Source organism: Meles meles, chromosome 4 (assembly GCF_922984935.1).
Source record: "Meles meles chromosome 4, mMelMel3.1 paternal haplotype, whole genome shotgun sequence".
NCBI lineage: Eukaryota > Metazoa > Chordata > Mammalia > Carnivora > Mustelidae > Meles > Meles meles.
The window spans coordinates 948,248-970,505 of record NC_060069.1 but is presented as its reverse complement, the minus strand read 5'-3'; the positions used below and the strand labels follow the sequence as shown (position 1 = coordinate 970,505).

The window sequence follows — 22,258 nt, the reverse complement described above, 5'->3', positions numbered from 1 at the left end:
TCTGCCCAAATTGATCCCATTTTGAGGAGAACACTAGTGAGAATTGGCCAGAACAACCACGGCAAACTCAGTTCATGTGACACCGTGTGCAGGGCCGCCCCCTGGATCTGGCCCTGGATCCCAAGGTGTTGCCGCTCGAACCCTGCCCAAAAGCCCTCCATGAGTCAGACACAGGCGAGGCCAATGCCATCCTGGCAGATGGGGCCTGCCCTGCCCTTATGCCCTGGTCCTCACTGACTCCTGCTTTTTTAGCCTTCAGTTGCCAGGGTCCTATACATCGGCCCTCCAGTTGGAGAAAACTGAGTCCCGCGCTAAAAGTCCATGTGCCACCCAGGTGAAAACCATGCCATTCAGAGCTGTGGAAAAGCCTCAGAGTGAGAGAACCATTTGTGCTCCCACTGAGGCCATCCCCAACTTTTGGTGCCCCAGCAGCACAATAAGTCAGAGGTGGACGCTCAGCCACGACCCTTCCCTCACCTCTGCTTCAGGAAAGCTCCCATGCACCAGGGCCAGAGGTAGGACGCATCATCCTGTGTGATATCCGGGTTGCCGTGACAGGCTCCAAGCTATAAAGGGCCCTTGGCCAAGGGGGAGAGGGGACACTGCAGGGCTGTCAAACGGCCGAGAGTTCGGCCCAAATCGATCCCGATTTGTGAAGAACGCTCATGAAAATTGGCTAAAAATGCCCAGCAAACTCGTTTTGGGGGCCGCAGGTCCAAAGGTCCGCTCCCTGGGCCTGGCCTGGGATCCTGAGGTGTCGTGGCTCGAACCCTGCCTGAAAGCCCTCCGTGACTCAGGCGCAGGGGAGGCCAATGCCTCCTGTACTTCAGCCACAGTGGGTGCCCTCCCTGGCACTGGCAGATGGAGTCTGCCTGCCCCTAAGCCTGGGCGCACCGTCTCTCACTTTTTGGTCTTCCGTTGTGAGGGTCCTAACCCTGGGGACCTCCAGCTGGGGAAACCTGAGTCCAGCACAACAAGTCCACCTACCACCTAGGTGGAAACGGTGCCTTCTGGAGATGCAGAATAGCTTTGGAGTGAGATAACAAATCATGTCCCCACTGAGGCCATCACCAAACTTTGGCGCCACAGAAGCCCAAAAAGTCGAAGGCGGATGCCCGGGCACAATCCCCCCTCAATTCTGCTCCAGGAAACTTCCTCTGTGCTGAGTCCTCCAAATGGGCCACATCGTCTCGGTGCATTTTCCGGGTGGCTGCGACATGCCCTGAGCTAGGAAGGGCCCTCAGCCACGGGGGACAGGCCAGTCCACATTGCCACCCAATGCTGGCCAATTCTCAGGAGCATTCTGACCAAAACGATGCTGATTTGAGAAGACCACTCATGAGAATTTGCCAGAAAATACGCGACGAACTTGCTTTGGGCCCCGAAGTTCTGCAGGGCTGCCCCCTGGACTTGGCCCAGAGTGGTTGCATCACAAAAGCTGCCAGAAAGCCCTCCCTGAGTCAGACGCAGGCAAGGCTGACACCCCTGCTCCTCGGCCTCCAGGGGCCCCTCCCTGGCGCAGGAAGAGAGGGCCTGTCCTGCCCCTAGGACTGGGCAGAACGATTGACTGCGTTCTCAGCCTTTGGTTTCCAGGGTCCAGTCCCTCGGGCCTTCCAAATGGGGAAATCTGAGTCCGGCGCAAGGAGTCCCCCTGCCCACCTGGCGGAAACAGTGCCTTTCCCAGCTACGGAAAAGCCTCGGAGCGAGAGAAACTTTCCTGCCCCCACTGAGGCCAGCCCCAACACTGCACGCCCTAACGGCCCAAAAAGTCAGAGGCGGAAGCCTGACAACAACCCCTCCCTCAACTCTGCTTCCAGAAAGGTCCCCTGAGCCAGACACCCTTGGCGGGCTGCGTCATCTCGGGTCGTTTTTCAGGTGGCCGCGCCATGTCCAGAGAGAGAAAGGGCCCACAGCCACGGGGGACAGGGCAGTCCACAGGGCCGCCCAATGCCAGCCAATTCTCATGAGAGTTTTGCCCAAATCTATGGTGATTTGGCAAGAACACTCATGAGAATTGGCCAGAAAATGCCCGGCGAACTCGTTTCGGGCCTGCATGTCTATAGAGTCGCCCCGCGGGGCCTGGCCCGGGATCCCGAGTTGTCACAACCGAACCCAGTAGAAGACTTTCAGTGAGTCAGACCCAGGCCAGGCCAACACCTCCCTCTCCTCGGCCTCTGGGGTCCGCTCCATGGCGCTGGCCAAATGGGACGGGCCTGACCCGAGGCCCGGGCATGAACCCTTGCCTGCTTCCTCAGCCGTCCATGTCCAGGGTCCTGTCCCTCGGAGCTTCCACGCCACGAGTCCTCCTACCACTCTGGAGCAAACGGTGCCTTTCAGCGCTTCCAAAGAGCCTCAGAGTGAGAGAAACCTTCCTGCCGCCACTGAGGTCAGCCCCATCATTGGGCGCCCAGCCGCCCGACATGTCCGAGGTGGACGCTCAGACACAACCCCTCCCTCAACTCTGCTCCAGGAGATCTCCCCCACCCTGGAGCCCCCAGGTGGGCGCATCGTCTCGGCGCATTTTCCAGGTGGCTGCGACATGCCCCGAACCAGAAAGGGCCCTCAGCCACAGTAAACAGGGTGGTCCGCAGGTCTGCCCAACACCGGCCAATTCTCACGAGCATTGTGTCCAAATAGGGATCAATTTGGGCAGAATGCTAGTGAGAATTGGCTGGAAAATGCCCAGCAAACTCGCTTCAGGCGCTGCATGTCTGCAGGTCTGCCCCCTGGGCCTAACCCGGGATCTGGAGGGGTCATGTCCCAAGCACGCCAGAAAGCCCTCTGAGAGTCAGACTCTGGCCAGCCTGATGCCTCCTGCTCCTCAGGCTCCAGGAGTCCCTTACCTGGCGCTGTCCAATGGGGCTGGGCCTGCCCCAAGGCCTGGGCATAAACCCTCGCCTGCTTCCTCACCTTCCGTTTCCAGGGACCTGTCCCTCGGGGACTCCAATTGGGGAACCCTTTGTCCTGTGCCACGAATCCCCCTACCACCCCGGTGCAAATGGTGCCTATCGGCACATCCTAGGAGCCTCAGAGCGAGAGAAACCTTGGTGCCCTGACTGAAGTCAGCCCCATCCTTGGGCGCCCCAGCTGCTGAAACGTCAGAAGCGGATGCCCGGCCACAACCCCACCCTCAACTCTGCTCCAGGAGAGCTCCCCTGCCCCGAAGTCCCCAGGTGGGCCGAGTTGTCTCAGCGTGTTTTCCGGGTGGCCGCGACATGCCCTGAGTGAAAAAGCGCCTTCAGCCACAGGGAACAGGGAGGTCTGCCAGGCTGACCTATGCTAGACAATTCTCACGAGCGTTCTGCCCAAATCGACCCCAATTTGGGCAGAAGGCTCGTGAGAATTGGACTGAAAACACCCGGCGAAATAGCTTTGGACACCGTACATCTGCAGGGCCGCCTCCTGGGCCTGGCCCGGGATCCCGAATGGTATCATCCCAAGCGCACCAGAAAGCCCTCCATGAGTCAGGCTCTGGATTGGCCGATGCCTCCTGATCCTCAGCCTCCGGGGGTCCCCTCCCTGGCGCTGGCAGCTGGGGCCGGGCCTGCCCTGAAACCCGGGCCCAGGCCCAGGCCTGCTTGCTCAGCCTTCGGTTGCCAGGTCCTATGCCCGGGGGCCTTCCCCTGGGGAACCCTGAGTCCCGCGCCACAAGTCCCCCGACCGTCCCGGCGCCCACGGTGCCTTTCACGGCTGCGTCACAGCCATGGATTGAGAGATCCCTTCGTTCCCCCACAGAGGCCAGCCCTATCCCCGGGCGCCCCGGCCACCCACCAAGGCGGAGGCGGATGCCCGGCCATAGCCCCTCCATCAACTCTGCTTGGGGAAAGCTCCCCTGTGCCGGGGCCCCCGGCCAGGCCACGTCGTCTCGGCACATTTTCCGGGTGGCCGCGACATGCCCAGAACGAGAAAGGGCCCTGGGCCTGGGGAACAGGGCGGTCCCCAGGGCTGCCCAAAGCTGGCCAATTCTCACGAGTGTTCTGCACAAATCGGGATCCAAGGTGGAAGCCCACGAGCCCGAGGTGCCCTTGCCGCCCGTCTGCTCCCCTGATCCTCGCCAGAACCAGTCGTGGGAAGCGGAAGCTGTAACCGAGGAAGCGCCCCCCGACAGTGAGCAGCCCTCCCCGGAGCCCATGGACACGCGGGAAGCACCACCAGCGGAGGAGACCCCGGCCCGCTGTGCCCCATGCCCCGCCAAAGTCAGCCGAAAGCGGCGAAACAGCAGTCTGAGTGACGGCAGGGACGTCGGACTGGTCCCAAGCAAGAAAGCCCGTCTAGAAGAAGAGGGAGAAGGAGCCTCTGCAGAGGTCCCTGATCGCCTGCAGCCACCTCCCGAGCAAGCCAAGGGCGCCTTCCTGAACCTGGCACACGTCCTCCAGAGGCGCTTCTCTGGCCTTCTGAACTGCAGCCCCGCTGCCCTCCCCCGCCAGCGCCGCCAGCGTGTGAGGCAACGCCAGCCTGCCGCCCCGCGGACAGCATGCTGAACATGCTCGTGCGGGCCATGGTGGCCTTCTGAGGGTCCCTGAGTGGCGCCACTGGAACCCAGAGCACGGGCCGAACCTTCGGCCAGAGAGCGCAGACCCTAGGCGAGGTCCATCCCCGGGGGAGTGCTCGCCAAAACCGTGGAGAGGAGCTGCTCCGCCAGGCTGCGGAGAGGACTGAAGAGGGACTCTGCCCCTGGGGAGCGTCAACACACGTGTGAAGTGGCGGCTCCGAGGAGCCCAAGCCGGGAGTGAGTGCCTTCCACCGAGACCTGCTGCACCCACAGGTGCTGTCTTAATGGACTGGGACGTGGACCTTTCCCTCTCTCCTTCTGGGACTGGGAGCAGGGAGGCTTGGTTCTTTAAACTCCTCAGGGTCGGACTTTATTTTTCAGTGGGAGCTGTGCTGCCCTTTTAAGGTTTTTCAATAGTTGGTGTTTGCATTTCCAACCTCAGAAAATAATTCCCGGCAGGCGCTGCCCTTCTGCCACCGAGTGACATACTTGTGCAAGTGGTCATCATTGCGTCATGGGGTAGATGTGGGGAGCTTCCTGTTGCCTTGCGTGGGTGTGGGGCCTGGGAGGAGGGTCTGGGGTGTGGACCGCCCTGGGGAATGGGAGGAGGGCCTCCTGAGTCACCCCGCCCTGTTTGAAGCAGGTTTGTGTCCCCGCCCCTGAGCCTTCGGGTGAATAGCGGCAGGGGTTGGGGAAGCTGATCAAATTTCAGGTTACAGTTTTCTCATCTGGTGCATTAGAGGTGGGAATATGTTCACTGTCTCAAGCGTGACCATCCCCCAGACACAGACACAACCCAGACGGTCCTGGTCTGAATCACAAAAATCGGTGCGCGTGTTCAGAGCGCTATAACGTTGAGCTGGGACCAGTTGCTGGGGGGACTGGGCCAGTTTGGGGAGGGGAAGATTCTTACCAGGGCGTCCAGAGGCCCGTTTAATTTTACTGTGGTGGATTCTGTTTAATTTCATCTATCTGGCCTTCTGCTAGAAAACCAGATAAAATAAAAACCATTGGAATAAAAAAATAAAAAAAGAGAAAGGGCAAGAAAGGGCCCTGGGCTCAGGGAAGAGGGCCATCCCCAGGGCTGCCCAAAGCCGGACAATTCTCACGAGCGTTCTGCCCAAATCGATCCCGATTTGGACAGAACGCTCAAGCAAATTGGCCAGAAAACGCCCAGCGAAACTGCTTCGGGTACCACAAGTCCGCAGGACGGCCCCCCCTGGGCCTGGCCTGGGATCCTGAGGGGTTGCGTCCCAGCACCATCAGGAGGAGATCCGTGAGGCAGGCGCCGGCGAGGCCAAGGCCTCCGCACCTCAGCCTCCGCAGGTCCCCTCCCTGGCGCTGGCCACTGGGGCCGGGACTGCCCCAAGCCGGGCCCGGGCCCAGGCCTGCTTGCTCAGCCTTCTGTAGCCAGGGGCCTGTGGCTGGGGGCCACCCCCAGGGGAACCCTGAGTCCTGAACCATGAGTCCCCCGAACTTCCTGGCACCAACAGTGCCCTTCGTGGCTGCGTCCCAGCCATCGAGCAAGAGATCCCTTCGTTCCTTCAAAGAGGCCAGCCACATCCCTGGACGCCCCGGCTGCCCGACAAGGTGGAGGCAGACGTCCGGGCACAGCCCCTCCATCATCTCTGCTTGGGGAAAGCTCCCCTGCGCCGAGGGCCCCGGCAGGGCCCCGTCGCCTCGGCGCATTTTCCAGATGGCCGCGACAAGCCCCGAGTGAGAAAGGGCCCTGTGCCACAGGGAACAGGGTCCTCCACATGGCTGCCCATCGCCGCCCAATTCTCACGAGCGTTCTGCCCAAATCGATCCCGATTTGGGCAGAATGCTCCTGAGAATTGGCCGGAAAACACCCGGAGAACATGCTTCGGGTGACACATAACGGCAGGGACGCCCCCTTGGTCCTCGCCCGGGATTCCGAGGTGTCGCAAACCGGCACCGCCAGGAGGAGCTCCGTGAGGCAGGCGCCGGCGAGGCCGACGCCTCCTGCTCCTCAGCCTCTGGGAGTCCCCTCCCTGGCGCTGGGTGTTGGGGTCAGGCCTGCCCCGAAAGCCGGGTGCGGGATGAGGCCTACTTGCTCAGCCTTCCGTTTCCAGGGACCCGTGCCTAGGGGCCTCCACACAAGGAAACCTGAGTCCTGTGCCACGCGTCCCCAACCTTACTGGCACCAACGGTGCCCTTCGCAGCTGTGTCCCAGCCGTCGAGCGAGAGATCAATTCGTTTCCCCACAGAGGCCAGCCCCATACACGGGCACCAAGGCTGCCCGACAAAGTGGAGGCAGACGTCAGGCCATAGCCCCTCCATCAACTCTGCATGCGGAAAGCTCCCCTGCACTGGGGCCCCTGGCCAGGACCCGTCGCCTCAGCGCATTTTCCAGGTGGCCGCGACATGCCCCGAGTGAGAAAGGGCCCTGGGCCTCAGGGAACAGGGCGGTCCCCAGGGCAGCCCAACACCAGCCAATTCTCACGTGTGTTCTGATTAAATCGATCCCGATATGGGCAAAACGCTCATGAGAATTGGACGGAAAACACACGGCGAACCTGATTTGGGTGCCGCACACCGAAGGGCCGCCCCCCTGGGCCTCACCCGGGATCCCTAGGGGTCGCATCCCAGCACCGCCACGAGGACTCTGTGAGGCAGGCGCTGGCGAGGCCGATGCCTCCCGCTCCTCAGCCTCCGGGGGTCCTCTCCCTGGCACTGGCCGTTGGGGCCTGCCTGCACCGAAAGCCGTGCCCAGGCCCAGTACTGCTGGCTCAGACTTCCGTTCCCGGGGGCCTGGGCTTGGCGGCCTCCCCCGGGGAACACTGAGTCCCCCGCCACAATTCGCCCAAGCGTCGGGGCGCCAATGGTGTCCTTCACGGCTGCGTCCCAGCCGTGGAGAGAGATAAATTCGTTCTCTCACAAGGCCAGCCCCATCCCTGGGCACCCCAGCCACCCACCAACGCGGAGGCGGATGCCCAGCCACAGCACCTCCATCAACACTGCTTGGGGAAAGCTCCCTGGCACCGGGGCCCCGGGCTGGGCCCCATCATCTCAGAGCGTTTTCCCGGTGGCCTCAACATGCTCTGAGCGAGAAAGGGCCCTGGGCCAGGGGGAAAAGGGTGGTCCCCAGGGCTGCCCAACGCCGGCCAATTCTCACGAGCATTCTCCCCAAATCAATCCCGATTTGGGGAGAATGCTCGTGAGAATTGGCCGGAAAACGCCCGGCGAACCCGCTTCAGGTGCCGCACATCAGCATGGCGGTCCTGCTGGGCCTGGCCCGGGATTGCGAGTGGTCGCGACCCCGCACCGCTAGGAGGAGCTACGTGAGGCAGAGCTGGCGAGGCTGAAGCCTCCCGTTCCTCAGCCTCTGGGGGCTCCCTCACTGGCGCTGGCCTCAGGGGCCGGGCCTGCCCCTAAAGCCGAGCCCAGGCTAAGTACTGCTTGCTCAGCCTTCCGTTGCCAGGGACCTGTGCCTCAGGACCTCCCCCCGGGGAACCCTGAGTCATGTGCCACGAATCCCTTGACCATCCCGATGCCAACAGTGCCTTTCACAGCTGCGTCCCAGCCGTCGAGCGAGAGATGCCTTCGATCCCCCACAGAGGCCAGCCCAATCCCCGGGAGGACCCTGCCGCCCGTCAAGGCGGAGGCAGACACCAGGCCCCAGCCCCTCCATCAATTCTGCTTGGGGAAAGCTCACTGGCGTGGGGGCCCCCGGCCGGGACCCGTCATCTTGGCGCATTTTCCGGGTGGCCACGACATGCCCCGAGCGAGAAAGGGCCCTGGGCCATGGGGAACAGGGCAGTCCCAAGGCTTGCACAACACTGGCCAATCCTCACAAGCGTTCTGCCCAAATCGATCCCGATTTGGGCAGAATGCTCGTGAGAATTGGCCTGAAAACGCCCAGCGAAACCCCTTCGGGCATCACAGGGCCACAGGGCTGCCCCCCTGGGCCTGGCCCGGGATCAGGAGGGGTCGCGTCCCGGCACTGCCAGGAGGAGCTCCATCAGGCTGCTGCCAGCGAGGCCGATGCCTCCCACTCCTCAGCCTCCGGGGGGCCCCTCCCTGGCGCCAGCAGCTGGGGCCAGGCCCACCCTGAAAGCCAAGCCCGGGCCAAGCCTTGCTTGCTCAGACTTCCGTTGCCAGGGGCCTGTGCCTGGGGGCCTCCCCCTGGGTAACCCTGAGTCCTGTGCCATGAGTCTCCCGACCGTCCTGGTGCCAACAGCGCCTTTCACGGCTGCGTCCCAGCCCTGGAGCAAGAGATCCCTTCGTTCCTCCACAGAGGCCAGCCCCATCCCCGGGCACCCCGGCTAACCGCCAAGGCAAAGGCCTATGCCCCGCCACAGCCCCTCCATCAACTCTGCTTGGGGAAAGCTCCCCGGTGCTGGGGCCGCCAGCCAGGCATCCTCGTCTAGGCGGGTTTTCAGGTTGGCCGGGACATGCCCTGAGCTAGAAAGGTCCCTGGGCCACATGGAACAGGGCTGTCCCCAGGGCTACACAACTTGGGCCAATTCTCATGAGCGTTCTGCCCAAATCCGGCCAGGCAGGGCCAGGGAGGGGACCGCCAGAGGCTGAGGAGCGGGAGGCGTTGGCCTCGCCAGTGCCTACCTCACAGAGTTTCTCCTGGCCGTGCCGGGACGCGACCCCTTGAAATACTGGGCCAGGCCGGTATGAAATACAGGGGGGCGGCCCTGCGGCCCTGCGGCATCTGAAGGGGGTTCGCCAGGCGTTTTCCAGCCAAATTTCATGAGCGTTCTGCCCATTGGATCGATTTGGTCAGAATGCTCGTGAGAATCGGCGGGCATTGGGCAGCCCTGGGGATGGCCCTGTTCCCCGTGGCCCAGGGCCCTTTCTCGCTCAGGGCATGTCGTGGCCACCTGGAAAATGCGCCATGACCACGGTCAATGGTCGGGGGTCCCGGCGCTGGGGAGCGTTATCCAAGCAGACTTGATAGAGGGGATGGAGCCGGGCGTCCGCCTCCACCTTGGCGGGCAGCCGGGCGCCCGGAGATGGCGTTGGCCTCTGTGGGGGAACAAATTGATCTCTCGCTCCACGGCTGGGACGCAGCTGCGAAAGGCACTGTTGGCGCCCGGACGGTCGGGGGATTGGTGGCACAGGACTTAGGGTTCCCGGGGGGAGGACCCAGGCACAGGCCCCTGGCAACGGAAGTCTGAGCAAGCAGGTCTGGGCCCGGGCCTGGCTTTCGGGGCAGGCCTGGCCCCAGTTGCTGGCGCCAGTGAGGGGACCCCCGGAGGCTGAAGAGCGGGAGGCGTCGGGCTCGCCGGCGCCTGCCTCACGGAGTTCTTCCTGGCGATGCCGGGACGCGACCTCTCGCGGTCCATGGCCAGGCCCAAGGGGAGGCCCTGCTGTCCTGTGGCGTCCGAAGCGGGTTCGCTGGGCATTTTCCGGCCAATCCTCACAAGAGTTCTGCCCAAATTTTGATCGATTTTTGCAGAACACTCGTGAGAATTGGCCGGCGTTGTGTAGCCCTGAGGATCGCCCTGTTCCCCATGGCCCAGGGCCCTTTCTCTCTCGGGGCATGTCGCAGCCACGCGGAAAACGCGCCGAGACGACGGGGCCCGGCCGGGGGCCCCGGTGCCTGGGAGCTTTCTCTGAACAGATTTACTGGAGGGGCTGTGTCACTCAGTCCACCTCTGATTTTTTAGACCTCTGGTCGCGGATTCTTTGAGCTGACCTCTTTTGGGTCATCAAATTTACTCTCGTTATGACTTTTCTGCAGCTCTGAAATGCAGTGCTTCCGCTTGCCTGGCATGGACTCTAGACTTTGGCCTAGACGTCCCAATCCGGAGGCAGTGTGTCACTGTGGAGCGTTTTTTGGAGCTGCATGAGGAGTCTGTGGAAGGCTCAGCAGTGCCGGTTCATGCCACTGGAGGACGTTGTGAGCTGTGGTGCCCTAGAGCACGGGAGGGTGCAATGCTGCTTGCCACCACTGGGGGCAGAAGCGACCTGCCGTGGCAAACAGCAGAAGAGGAGCCTGTGCAGCCTGCTGGCTCTGAGAGCCGTGGACAGGTGCTGGGTGAGGGACCCGGAAACGTGAGGCACTGCACTTGTTTTTCCAGGACAGAGTGGTGAGCTGAAAACTGTTTCCCCAGGCTCAACAGTGCTGGTAAGAATGGCTGGAACCAGGCCCCCACTCAGTGGCACTGTGCCCCGTTTCCCCAGGTTGGATGGAAATTGCTGTCAGGATGGTTGAGTGGGGTCCTCCCGGTGCGGGTCTGGAGTCGGGGGAACCAAATTCAACCCATGGTGCCTTTGGAACCGAGGAGTTGAGTGTCTGTTTGGAAGGGTCTAGTACTTCCCCCAAAAGGACAAGGGATTGGCCGGCTTGAGAAGGAAGTGAATGACCAGTTAAGAAACAAGCATGTGCCTCTCCTTCTCCCAGAAATCGGAGCAGGTGTGTAGGCTTTAGGTGGGAGGTGCCTCTTTCTCCTCACCTGAAAACGCTTCTTCGCTCTGGCTCCACTAGACCTGAAGTTTGGAAATCAGCGTCTGAATCCATCAGGCAGCTTGTCCCAGGACATCAGCTTTCAGAGATAACAGCAGGCCTTTGGGGCACAGTGGCACGTCCACGCCAGCATGGGAGGTAAAACTTCCCTTTCCCCCCAAACATCCTGGGTTTTCACTCATCTCCACTGGAGCCAAAGAGTCCCACGAATGCAGCTGTCAGCCATGCAGAGTGGCTGCTAGGGTTCCTGAGTTTCCTTGCAGGGAGCACCTGGTAGGGGATCTCATTTTCTTGGCTTCTTTCTGGCTCACAGAGATATTTAAAACATCTCTTTCTAGGCCATCCCTTGGATTCGAAAAGGAAGATGAGATGGACTCGGTGTGTGTTTGGGACCTAGAATGCATTCCGTCCTCCAACAGTGTTGTTGCCATGGGTCCTCGGCTGTGGTGGAATGGCCGGCATCTAGAGTGAGGTGGATCTTTGCAGTCAGATAGAGGCCTGGAGGATGGATTCTCCTTTGTCCAAGGGGATGGATCCTCATGGATTCGCCTTTTTTATCCAAAGAGTTGCGATGAGGGCAGAGGGAACATTCAAAAGGATTCCAAGGAGCCTTGGACAATTGAGAAGGGAAGCTTGACTTTCTAGTGTCCCTCAGTGGACCATCTAGAGATTTGGACATATCATTCGGTCTCTGTAGTTTCATGGGTGGTGAAGTCTGAAGGAGAGTCTTTGGGAATTCCCCTGGATAGAGGCATTCTCATGGCTTCCCAGGGCATGGCATCAGGAACCCTGGGGGGAACTTCTGGGGCTGCTTGCTGGATGCTGTCTGAGTCGTGTTATCCCCCAGGTTTTCTGTTTCCTCCTCAGGAAATTGCTGACAGGGAATGTTCTTCTTCCAGCGGAACCCGCCTGCACTGTCGGTGGGCATGCGGGTTGTTGCAGCCACTCTGGAAAAGAGCATGGTGGTTCCTCTGAAAGCTAAGAACTGAACAACCCTAGGATGCAGCAGTTGCCCTCCGAGGAATTTCCCTAAAGGGCACGAAAAGGCACATTCAATGGGGTACAAGCACCGTGATATGGACAGCAGCATTATCAACCAAAGCAAAACGATGGAGGGAGTCCCAATGTCCATTTGCTGATGCGCGTGATATAGATATAGATATAGATATCTATATACATACACATATGTGTATGTGTGTATATATCTCTCTATCTGTATAGATATATGAACGTAGATATCTAATCTCCCACATTTTCTCAAAGGAATAGGAGCCAGGTTCAGAACGAATGAGATCTTACGGTTTGCAAGGACGTGGATGGATCTAGAGTGGATTTAGCTAAGCAAAATGAGTAAGAAATGACCAAGAGCCTGTCCTTTGACTTCTATGGAATTTCAGAAAGAATCCATGAATGTAGTGAGGGGAGAAAGATAGGTCAAAGAGGAAAGAGACTCCAACTTAGAGCACCAACCGCGGGTGGCTAGAGAGCAGGGGTGTGGGGGGGAAGGGTTCAATGTGTGACGGCTACTAGGGAGCGCACTCGTGATGAGCTCTGGGTATTCTGTGCAGGCAAGGAATCACGAAATCCTACCCCTGAAGCAAAGGCATGAACACTGCATGGAAACAAATTGGAATGGAGGTCAAGGAAGGAAAGAAGGAGACCATGTTCTACTTCATGTCGAGTGAGGTACAAATGGAGTGATTTTCGCTCTCTTGTTCTCTTGATGATCATTTGCAAACACACTGTGGTACGCTACACTACTTTCGGTTTGCCAGGAAGATTCAGATGTCAGAGCATTGAAGATTCAGATGCCCAGGTACAAAGGGAAGTGGAGAGAAATAAGGCAGGAGAGGAAAGGAGGTGTGAAGCAGTCAGGAGGTAGCCTTCCCCAATTGTCAAGAAAGCCTTGGGCCGATGTCCATCGAAAAGAAGGAGAGGGGCTCCCAGAGCTTTGAGGCAGGCAGGGGAGGTCCACTTCTGCCTAGAGCTGACAGGGGTCCCTGAGGAGAGCTGAGCTACAGGTGTGGCATGCCCGAACTGCAGGTGTGGAGGTTGGTTCCCTGAAGGATGGCGGTCAGGCAGGGCATCGTGACCCGGGGGCAGCAGAACGTGGGGGAGCACTCATGTGGTCACACAATTTTTCACTGGCTCTGATGGCCCTGTGCAGCTCCAAAGAGACTGGTTGCCTGCTAGGTATGAGGAGGACTCCTACAGTGTTACTTCAGGGCTCGTAAGCCAGAGAGTTGGCAGGAGAGGTCCCTGTACAAGGACGCATGAAAACACAACTTAGCGTTAGGATTATGGCCTCGGGAAAGGCTGGTCCAAACTGCCAGCACCGAGCGGGCTCCCCTAAGGGCTGTGTTGAAGAAATGAGTCCCATAATGTGGCAGAATTTGGGATTCTGCCAAGAAAGAACAGTGATGGTGGGAGAGGTTTAAAAATGAGACAAGGATAAGCCGAGACGATGTGGTCCGGCCAGGGGCCCCAGCACCGCGGAGCTTTCCCCAAGCAGAGTTGATGGAGGGGCTGTGGCCGGGTGTCTGCCACCGCCTTGTTGGGCCGCCAGGGCACCCCGGGAGGGGGCTGGCCTCTGTAGGGGAACGAATGGATCTCTCGCTCCAAGGCTGGCACGCAGCCGCTAAAGGCACCATTGCGCCGGGATGGTCGGGGGACATGTGACACGGGATTCAGGGTTTGCTGGGGAGAGGACCCCAGGCACAGACCCCTGGCAATGGAAAGCTGAGCAAGCAGGCCTGGGCCCGGGCCCCACTTTCGGGGCAGGCCCGGCCCCAGCTGACGGTGCCAGGGAAGGGACCCCTGGAGGCTGAGGAGCAGGAGGCATTGGCCTCACCGTCGACTGCCTCACAGACATCCTCCTGGCGGTGCCGAACGCGACCCCTTGCAATCCTGAGCCACGCCCAGGGTGGTGGCCCTGCGGTCCTGCGGTGCCCAAAGGAGGTTCGCCGGGCGTTTTCCAGCCAATTCTCACGAGCCTTCTTCCAAAATCAGGATCAATTTTGGCAAAACGCTTGTGAGAATGGGCCGGAGTTGGGCAGCCCTGGGGACCACCCTGTTCCCCGTGGCCCAGGGCCCTTTCTCGCTCGGGGTATGTCGCGGCCACCCGGAAAACGCGCCGTGACGACGGGTCCGGCCGTGATCCCCCGCGCCGGGGAGCTTTCCCCAAGCAGAGTTGATGGAGGGGCTGTGGCCGGGCGTCCGCCTCCGCCTTGGTGGGCGCCCGGGGAGGGGGCCGGCCTCTGTGGGGGAACGAATGGATCTATCGCTCCACAGCTGGGATGCAGCTGAGAAAAGCACCTTTGGCGACGGAGCGGTCGGGGGACTCGTGGTGGGGGACTCAGGGTTCCCTGGGGAATGCCCATAGGCACAGGCCCCTGGTAACGGAAGGCTGAGCAAGTAGGCCTGGCCTGGGCCCGGTTTTCGGGGTAGGCCCGGCACCAGCTTCCGGCGTCAAGGCTGGGACTCTCGGAGGCTGAGGAGCGGGAGGCTTCGTCCTCGCCAGCGACTGCCTCACGGAGCTCCTCCTGGCGGTGCCAGGACGCGACCCCTCGCGATCCCTGAACAGGCCCAGGGATGCGGCCCTGCGGCCCTGCGGCACCCAAAGGGGTTCGCGGAGCGTTTTCCGGCCAATTCTCCCGAGCGTTCTGCCCAAATCGGGATCAATTTGGGTAGAACGCTTGTGAGAATTGGCCTGCGTTGGGCAGCCCTGGGGACTGCTCTGTTCCCCGTGGCCCAGGGCACTTTCTTGCTCGGGGTATGTCGCGGCCACCCGGAAAATGCACCGTGACGACAGGTCCCACCCTAGGGCCCCAGCGCCGGGGAGCTTTCCCCAAGCGGAGTTGCTGGAGGGGCTTTGGCTGTGCGACCGCCTCCACCTTGGCGGGCGTCTGGGGAGGGGGTTGGCCTCTGTGGGGGAACGAATGGATCTCTTGCTCCAGGGCTGGGACGCAGCCGCGAAAGGCACCGTTGGCGCCGGGACAGTCGGGGGACTCGTGGTGGGGGACTTAGGGTTCCCCGGGGGGAGGACCCCAGGCACAGGCCCCTGGCAACGGAAGGCTGAGCAAGCAGGCCTAGGCCCGGGCCCGGCTTTCGGGGCAGGCCCGGCCCCAGCTGCCGGCACCAGGGAGGGGACCCCCAGAGGCTGAGGAGCGGGAGGCGTCGGCCTTTCCAGCCCTGCCTCACGGAGCTCTTCCTGGCGGTGCTGGGACGCGACCCCTCGCGATCCCACGCCAGTCCAGGGGGGCGGCCTTGCTGCGCCCGAAGGGTGTTCGCCGGGCATTTTCTGACCAATTCTCACGAGCGTTCTGCCCAAATCGGGATCGATTTGGCCAGAACGCTCGTGAGAATTGGCTGTCATTGGGCAGCCCTGGGGACCGCCCTGTTCCCCGTGGGCCAGGGGACTTTCTCGCTCCGGGCATGTCTTGGCCACTCGGAAAACACGCCTTTACGACTGGGCCTGGCCGGGAGTCCCGGCACCGGGGAGCTTTCCCCAAGCAGAGTTGATGGAGGGGCTGTGGCCTGGCGTGGCCCTCCGCCTTGGTGGGCGGCCGGGGCGCCAGTTGATGGGGCTGGCCTCTGTGGGGGAATGAATGGATCTCTCGATCCATGGCTGGGACGCAGTTGTGAAAGGCACCGTTGGCGCTGGGATGGTCGGGGGACTTGTGCTGCGTTTCTCAGTGTTTCCCGTGGGGATGCCCCTATGCACAGGCCCTTGGCAACTGAAGGCTCTGTGTTTGTGCATGGTAGGCTGCCAAAGGTGGATGTGGCTTCAGGGGCTTTGCAGGTTTCTCCCATTCTGAGGGTTCTGTGCAGCTCCAATCAGAACAGTTTCCTCCTGGGTGGCTGACGGATTCCTGTGTGTTGTCTCAGTAGCCAAATATGGAGAACTGGGGGCCCAGCCTCTTGGGATGAAGACTGAGAACTCAACCTAGGGTTAAGGTTAGGGCCAGGGGCATGGCACGCCCAATTTGCGGGCACTGAGGAGGGATCCCATGGGGCTGAATTGAGGGCAGGGGTCTGGTGGCATGACAGGGTCCTGGTTTGTGGTGGGGGTCACTGAAAGAGGGGGATGTGCTCAGGCGTGTCATGACATTTCTCCCACTCTGGGGGTTCTACTCAGCTTTAAGTGGCATGGTTTCCTCCAGGGTAGAAGGCAGGCTGAGTGTCAGCCTCTGCATTTGTGGCCCAATGGTATGTAGAAGGTGGGGGTGGCCTCAGGTATGGCATGGAGGTTTCTCCCTCTCTGAGGATTTGGCACAGCTCTAAACAGCATGGTTTCCTCCTTGCGTGGTGGGCAGAGTCCTGGGGTGTCATTCAGGGGTCTTTAATCTTGGGGGCTTGGGGTCGGGCCTCTTGAGATGGACACCCAGAAACCCAAATTAGGGATAGGGTTAGGGCCTAGGGTCATGGCAGACCTGATATGCCAGTGCTGAGGCAGGTGCCCTGGTGCACTGAGTTGAGGTCAGGTTCAGGTGGCGCATTAGCCTCTGTGTTTGTGTCTAGGCATTCGTATAACCTGGGGGTGGCCTCAGGGGTGCATGGAAGTTTCTCCAGCTCTAAGGGTTCAGCACAGCTCCAAACAATGCAGTAGTGCCCTGTGTGACAGGCAGAGTCCCAGCGTAAGTATCAGGCATCCTCAATCTGGTGGACATAAGGACCAGTCCTCTGGGTGCCGAGGCCTGTACACCCCTCCTAGGGTTAGGGTTAGGACCTAGGGGCATGGCAGGTTCTACATGCCAGTGCTGAGGCAGTTTCCCTGGTGGGCTGAGTTGAGAACATATATCTGGAGGTCTGTCAGATTCCAGGTTTGTGTCCAGGGGTTCCACAGAAGCTGGGGTGGCCTGAGGGGGTCATACAGATTTCTCCTGTTCTGAGGGTTCTGTGCAGTTCCAAGCAGCAGAGTTGTGCCCTCAGTGGGAGGCAGAATTCTATGAGAGTCTCAGGGGTTCCCAATCTGGCTGGGTTGTGGGCCAGGCCTCTGGACACCGTAGACTGTACACCTCATCTAGGTTTAGGCTTATGGCTTAGGGGCATGGCAGGACTTATCTGCCACTTCTGAGGCATGTTCTGCTCAGGGTCAAGTTGAGGATTTTTCAGTCATTGCGTCAGAGTCTGTTTTTTTGGCCAGGGGCCACTGAAATTGTTGTTGGCTTTATGAGGGCATGCAGGTTTCTCTCACTCTGAGAGTTCAGCACAGCTCCAAACAGTCTGCTTTACAACTGCATTGTGGGCTGAATTCTGGGGTGTTACTCAGGGGTCCTTAATCTGGGGGGCTTTGGGGCCTGGCTTTAGGGTGGAATCCTGAAACCCAAACAACGTTTAGGGTTAGGGCCTAAGGGCATGGAAGGCCAGATCTATTGATACTGAGGGGGGCTCCCTGGTGGGCTGAGTTTAGGGTGGGCATCATGCAGTGCCTCAGTCTCTGGGTTGGTGACCATGGGGCCCACCGATGGTGTGCGTGGCCTCAGGGAGGCATGCAGGTTTCTCCTGCTCTGAGGGTTGGGCACAGCTCAAATGGCACAGTTTCCCTCTGGGTAGCAGGTGGATTCCTGGGGTGTGGCTCTGGGATCCCCAATCTGGAGGGCTTGGGGGATAGGCTCCTGCAGATGAAAGTCTGAAAACCCAACATAAGGTTAGGGTTAGGGTCTGGGGCATGGCAGGCCTGATCTGAAATTGCTGAGACCGGCACTCCAGGGGGCTGAGTAGAGGGAGGGAGGGAGGGAGGTTTTGACCATGTTTGCACCTGGATTGTAGATTGCTTTCTCATGGGGTTAGGGCTGCGACCATTTGAGATCATGGGCCAGGCCCAGGTGGTTGCCCTGCAGGTCTGTGCTTCCAGAAGCAGTTTCACTGTGGGATTTTCCGGCCAATTCTCATGAGCTTTATGCCCAAATGGATATTGAGTTGGGCAAGAAGCTCATGAGAATTGACCGGCACTGTGCAGCAATTTGGGATGCACTCACCCCCGCTGTTTAGGGTGCTTTCTCCCTAGGTGCATGTTGTGACCATCCAGGAACTTGGACTGGGCCCATGCAGCTGGGCTCCAGCTGAGGGGAGATTTCCGGGAGGGTCTCAGGGTGATAATGAGGCTCCATGTTTGTGGCCCATTTAGTTGCCGAAGGTGGGGGTGGCCTCAGGAGGGTATGAAGGTTTCTCCCCATCTGAGGTTTTCTGCAGCTCAAAACAGTACTGTTTCCTGCTTTGTGGCAGTAGAGTCCTGGGGTGCAGCTCTGGGGTTCCCAATATGGACGGCTTGGGGGCCAGGTCTCCTGTAAGCCTGTAACACCCAACCCAGGGTTAGGTTTAGGTTCTAGGGGCATGGCACACCCGTTCTGCCAGTGCTGAGGTCGGCCGCCCAGGGGACTGAGTAGAGGCCAGGACTGCCAGCATTCTGGGGCAATTCTGAGCACGTGTCCATTTGGAGTTTAGAGTTCTTTCTGGAGAGATTTGGGCTGCGACCCCTCGGGACAATGGCCCAGATCCAGGCAGCTTCTCAGGGCTCCCACCTCTGGATGCGAGTTCAGAGTAGGTTTCCAGCCAATTCACATGAGATTTCTGCCAAAATCGATATTGATTTGGGCAGAAATTTTGTAAGAATTGGCTGGTATTGTGGAACGATTGTGGTCATGCATGCTCCTAGTGTTTGGAATTCTTTGTCACTAGGTTTGTGTTGCAGCCATCTGCAACCATGGGCTGGGCCCACACAGTTCCCTGAGAGCCCACACTGATGAGGGCAGAGTTGAGCATGGGGGTCAGAGTGAACACCAGGCACTAGTTTTGTGGCCTGTGAGGGCTCTGGAAGTGGTGGTGGCCTCAGGAGGCATGCATTTTTTTCCTGCTCTGAGGGGTTTGCACAGCTCTAAATGGCATGCTCTCATCCTGGTGGCAAGCATAGTCCTGTGTTCTGTCTCACAGGTCCCCAGTCTGGAGGGACAGTGCCATTGTGTCTTGAGACCTGTGAGGCATTGTGAGCTGCATTAGGAGACTCATGCCAATTCATGAATCACAGATGAGATTGACTCGGTGTGTGTTTTGAATATAGAATATGTTCCTTCATCTAACAGTGTTTATTCCATTGGGCATAGGCTGTGGTGGAATGGCAGGCATCTAGAGTTATGTGCCTGTTTGTGGTCAGATAGTGACTTGGATGATGTCTTTTCCTTTGTCAAAGGTGATGTATCCTAATGGATTCATCTTTCCATTCAAAGAGTTCCAATGAGGGCAGAGGGAAAATTCAAAATGATTCCAAGGAGGCTTGCATGATTTAAAGGGAAGCTTGACCTTCTAGTTTCACTAAATGGACCATCTAGATAGTTGGACATGCTGTATTTTCTCTGCAGTTTCATGGGTGGTGGAGTCAGAAGGAGAGTCTTAGTGAATTCCCATAGATACAGGCATTCTGGGGACTTTAAGGGGCTTGGCTTCAGGAATCCTGGCGTGAATTTCTGGGGCTGCTTGCCTGACACTCGGTGAGTCAGCTTATCCCACAGGTTTTCCATTTCCTCCTAGGGAATTGCAGGCAGGTAACGTTCTTCTTAAAGCAGAGCCCTCCTGCACTGTCGGTGGGCATGCAGGATGTTGCAGCCTCTTTGGGAAAAAAGTATGGTGGCTTCTCCAAAAGCTAAACTCAAACAACCCTAGCACCCAGCAATTGCATTCCTAGTTATTTATCCAAAGGACACAAAAATGTGCATTCAATGGGATACAAGCACCATGATGTTTATGGCAGCATTATCAAGAATAGCAAAACAATGGAGGGACTCCCAATGTCCATTCACTGATGAATGGAGAAAGAAGATGTGAGAGATATATCTTCTTTCCATCTATCCAATGAAATAGGACCCAGCCTCAAAAATAATGAAACCTTGCCATCAGCAAGGATGTGGAAGGATCTAGAGTGGATTAAGATAAGCAAAATCAGTAAGAAAAGACCAATGGCCTATGATTTGACTCCTATGGAATTTCACCTAATTAATAGCTTTTTTTATTTCAACTTGGTTAGATTTTAGTTCTTTTATTTCTCCAGGAAGGGCTTTTACCTCTCCGGAGAGGGTTTCTCTAATATCTTCCATGCCTTTTTGAGCCTGGCTAAAACCTCGAGAATCGTCATCCTGAACTCTAGATATGACGTATTCCCAATGTCCTTATTGATTGGGTCCCTAGCCTTCAGTACTGCCTCTTGTTCTTTTTTTGTGGTGAGTTTTTCTGCCTTGTCATTTTGTCCAAATAAGAATATATGAAGGAGGGATGCATGGGTGTTTCATTTGGTTAAGCGTCTGCCTTCGGCTCAGGTCATGATCCCAGTGTCCTGGGATGGAGTCCTGCATCGGGCTCCTTGCTCAGCAGGGAGCCTGTTTCTCCCTCTGCCTCAGCCTGCCACTCTGTCTGCCTGTGCTCTCTCTCTCTCTCTCTCTCTGACAAATAAATTAATAAAAATCTTTTAAAAAAAGAATATATGAAGGAGCAAATAAAATACTAAAAGGGTGGCAAAGACCCCAGGAAAATGTGATTTAACCAAATAAGAAGAGACCCGGAATCATGGGAGGGAGAAAGGGGATAAAAAGAAGTTAAGAAAATGAATTTAAAAAAGAAAGAAAAAAGAAAAAAAGAAAAGAATATATATATATTAGACTGGTGACTAGAACAGGGCCACCCACTTAATTTTGGGAGTATTTTGGTTTCTTAGAAGAAACTACCTCCCAAAATTTTAAGGAATGAAAAACGTATATAAGGGTAAACACAATGAAGGGATGGAATATGCCCATTAAGATAACATTTTTTTTTTATTTCAAAAAAAGGAGTTGATAAAGTAAGTTGGTTGGGAGAATAAAGAAAAAGAATGTGGTGAGAATTTGCTTGGGCTGGAGACTAGAACAAGCTCAGAGCTAGATTTAGGGTATATTTGATCTATTAGAAGAAATTGTACCCCAAATTTTTAGAAGAAAAATCCCTATGTGTATTCAAAAAATAAACTTAGATACAATGAAGTATAAAATGTGACTATAATAATGAAGGTTCAGGGGCGCCTGGGTGGCTCAGTGGGTTAAGCCTCTGCCTTCGGCTCAGGTCATGATCTCAGGGTCCTGGGATCAAGCCCTGCATCGGACTCTCCACTCAGCAGGGAGCGTGCTTCCTCCTCTCTCTCTGCCTGCCTCTCTGCCTACTTGTGATCTCTCTCAGTCTGTCAAATAAAAAAAAATCTTAAAAAAAATAATGAAGGTTCGAAAAAGATTATTATTATTTTTTATGAAGTTATTGTTAAGATAAACTAGTTAAAAACATTAAAAGAGGAAAGGGTAAAAGTTAAATTTAGCTGAAGAAAAAAATTAAAAAATTACTTAACTGTGAGACTAAAGAATCATGGGGAGAAAGCCATGAATTCTTTGAATTCCTCTGGAATTCTGCTGTTCTCCTTGGTAAGTGAACTTGGTCTTGGCTGGATTTCTTGTTGGTCTTCTGGGGGAGGGGCCTGTTGTAGTGTTTCTCAATTGTCATTGCCCGAGGTAAAATTGCACCGCTCTTACCAGGGGTCAGGCTAAGTAATTCACTTTTGGGAACTTTTGTTCCCTGAACACTTTCTGTAGAATTCTGGAGGATGGGAATGAAAATGGCAGCCTCCCAATCTCCGGCCTGGAGGAGCCAAGAGCTCTGGGGCCCTCTCCTCAGTGTGCCCTCAGAGAAAAGTGCTCAATCACTCCCATCTCCCTGGTCTCTGACCGTGCTCCGAGCTCACCCAGCCTGCGACCTGTTCAAGGTAACCCCTGAGAGCTCACTCCTCGGTTCTGTCTCTGTAGCCACCTTCCCCGCTCTAATACCTGTGAGCTCTGCAACACTCAGATACCCTGATCCTTCTGTGACCCCGTGGGACCTGGGGCCATGCTGACCCCACATGGGCTTTACCCCGGTTAAGCCTCTGGAGTGACATCCCTCAGTGGAGCAGACTTTTAAAATTCCTTGATTTTGTGCTTTGTTGCTCCGCCCCTTGCTGGGAGCTGGCCCCTCCCTCCGCAGTCTATTTTCCAGTCGCTTTGGATTCACTTCTCCGCTGGTCCTACCTTTCAGAGAGTGGTCGATTTTCTTTTTCTAGGATTGTTGCTCTTCTCTTCGATCTCTTGTTGGATTTGTTGGTGTTTACAATGGTTTGACAAGCTATCTAGCTGATCTCTTGCTACGTGATGTCCTGTCAGCCTGCTACTTCTCTACCATCTTGACTCCTCCTCCTATGGAATTCCAGAAAGAAAACAGATGGACATAGTGAGGGGAGAAAAATAGGCCAATGAGGGAACAGACTCAGCCTTAGAGCACAA

At 57.4% G+C, this 22,258-nt stretch overlaps 1 protein-coding gene across 1 annotated transcript; it reads left to right on the top strand.

Moving 5' to 3' along the window:
• The first annotated feature begins 2,188 nt into the window (after nucleotides 1-2,188).
• LOC123940009 (immediate early response gene 2 protein-like) lies at nucleotides 2,189-4,513 on the top strand. The gene is given in 3 exon segments (XM_046002257.1): nucleotides 2,189-2,571; nucleotides 3,974-4,415; nucleotides 4,418-4,513. Coding segments are annotated over 3 exon segments (921 nt in total).
• The last annotated feature ends 17,745 nt before the right edge of the window (nucleotides 4,514-22,258 follow it).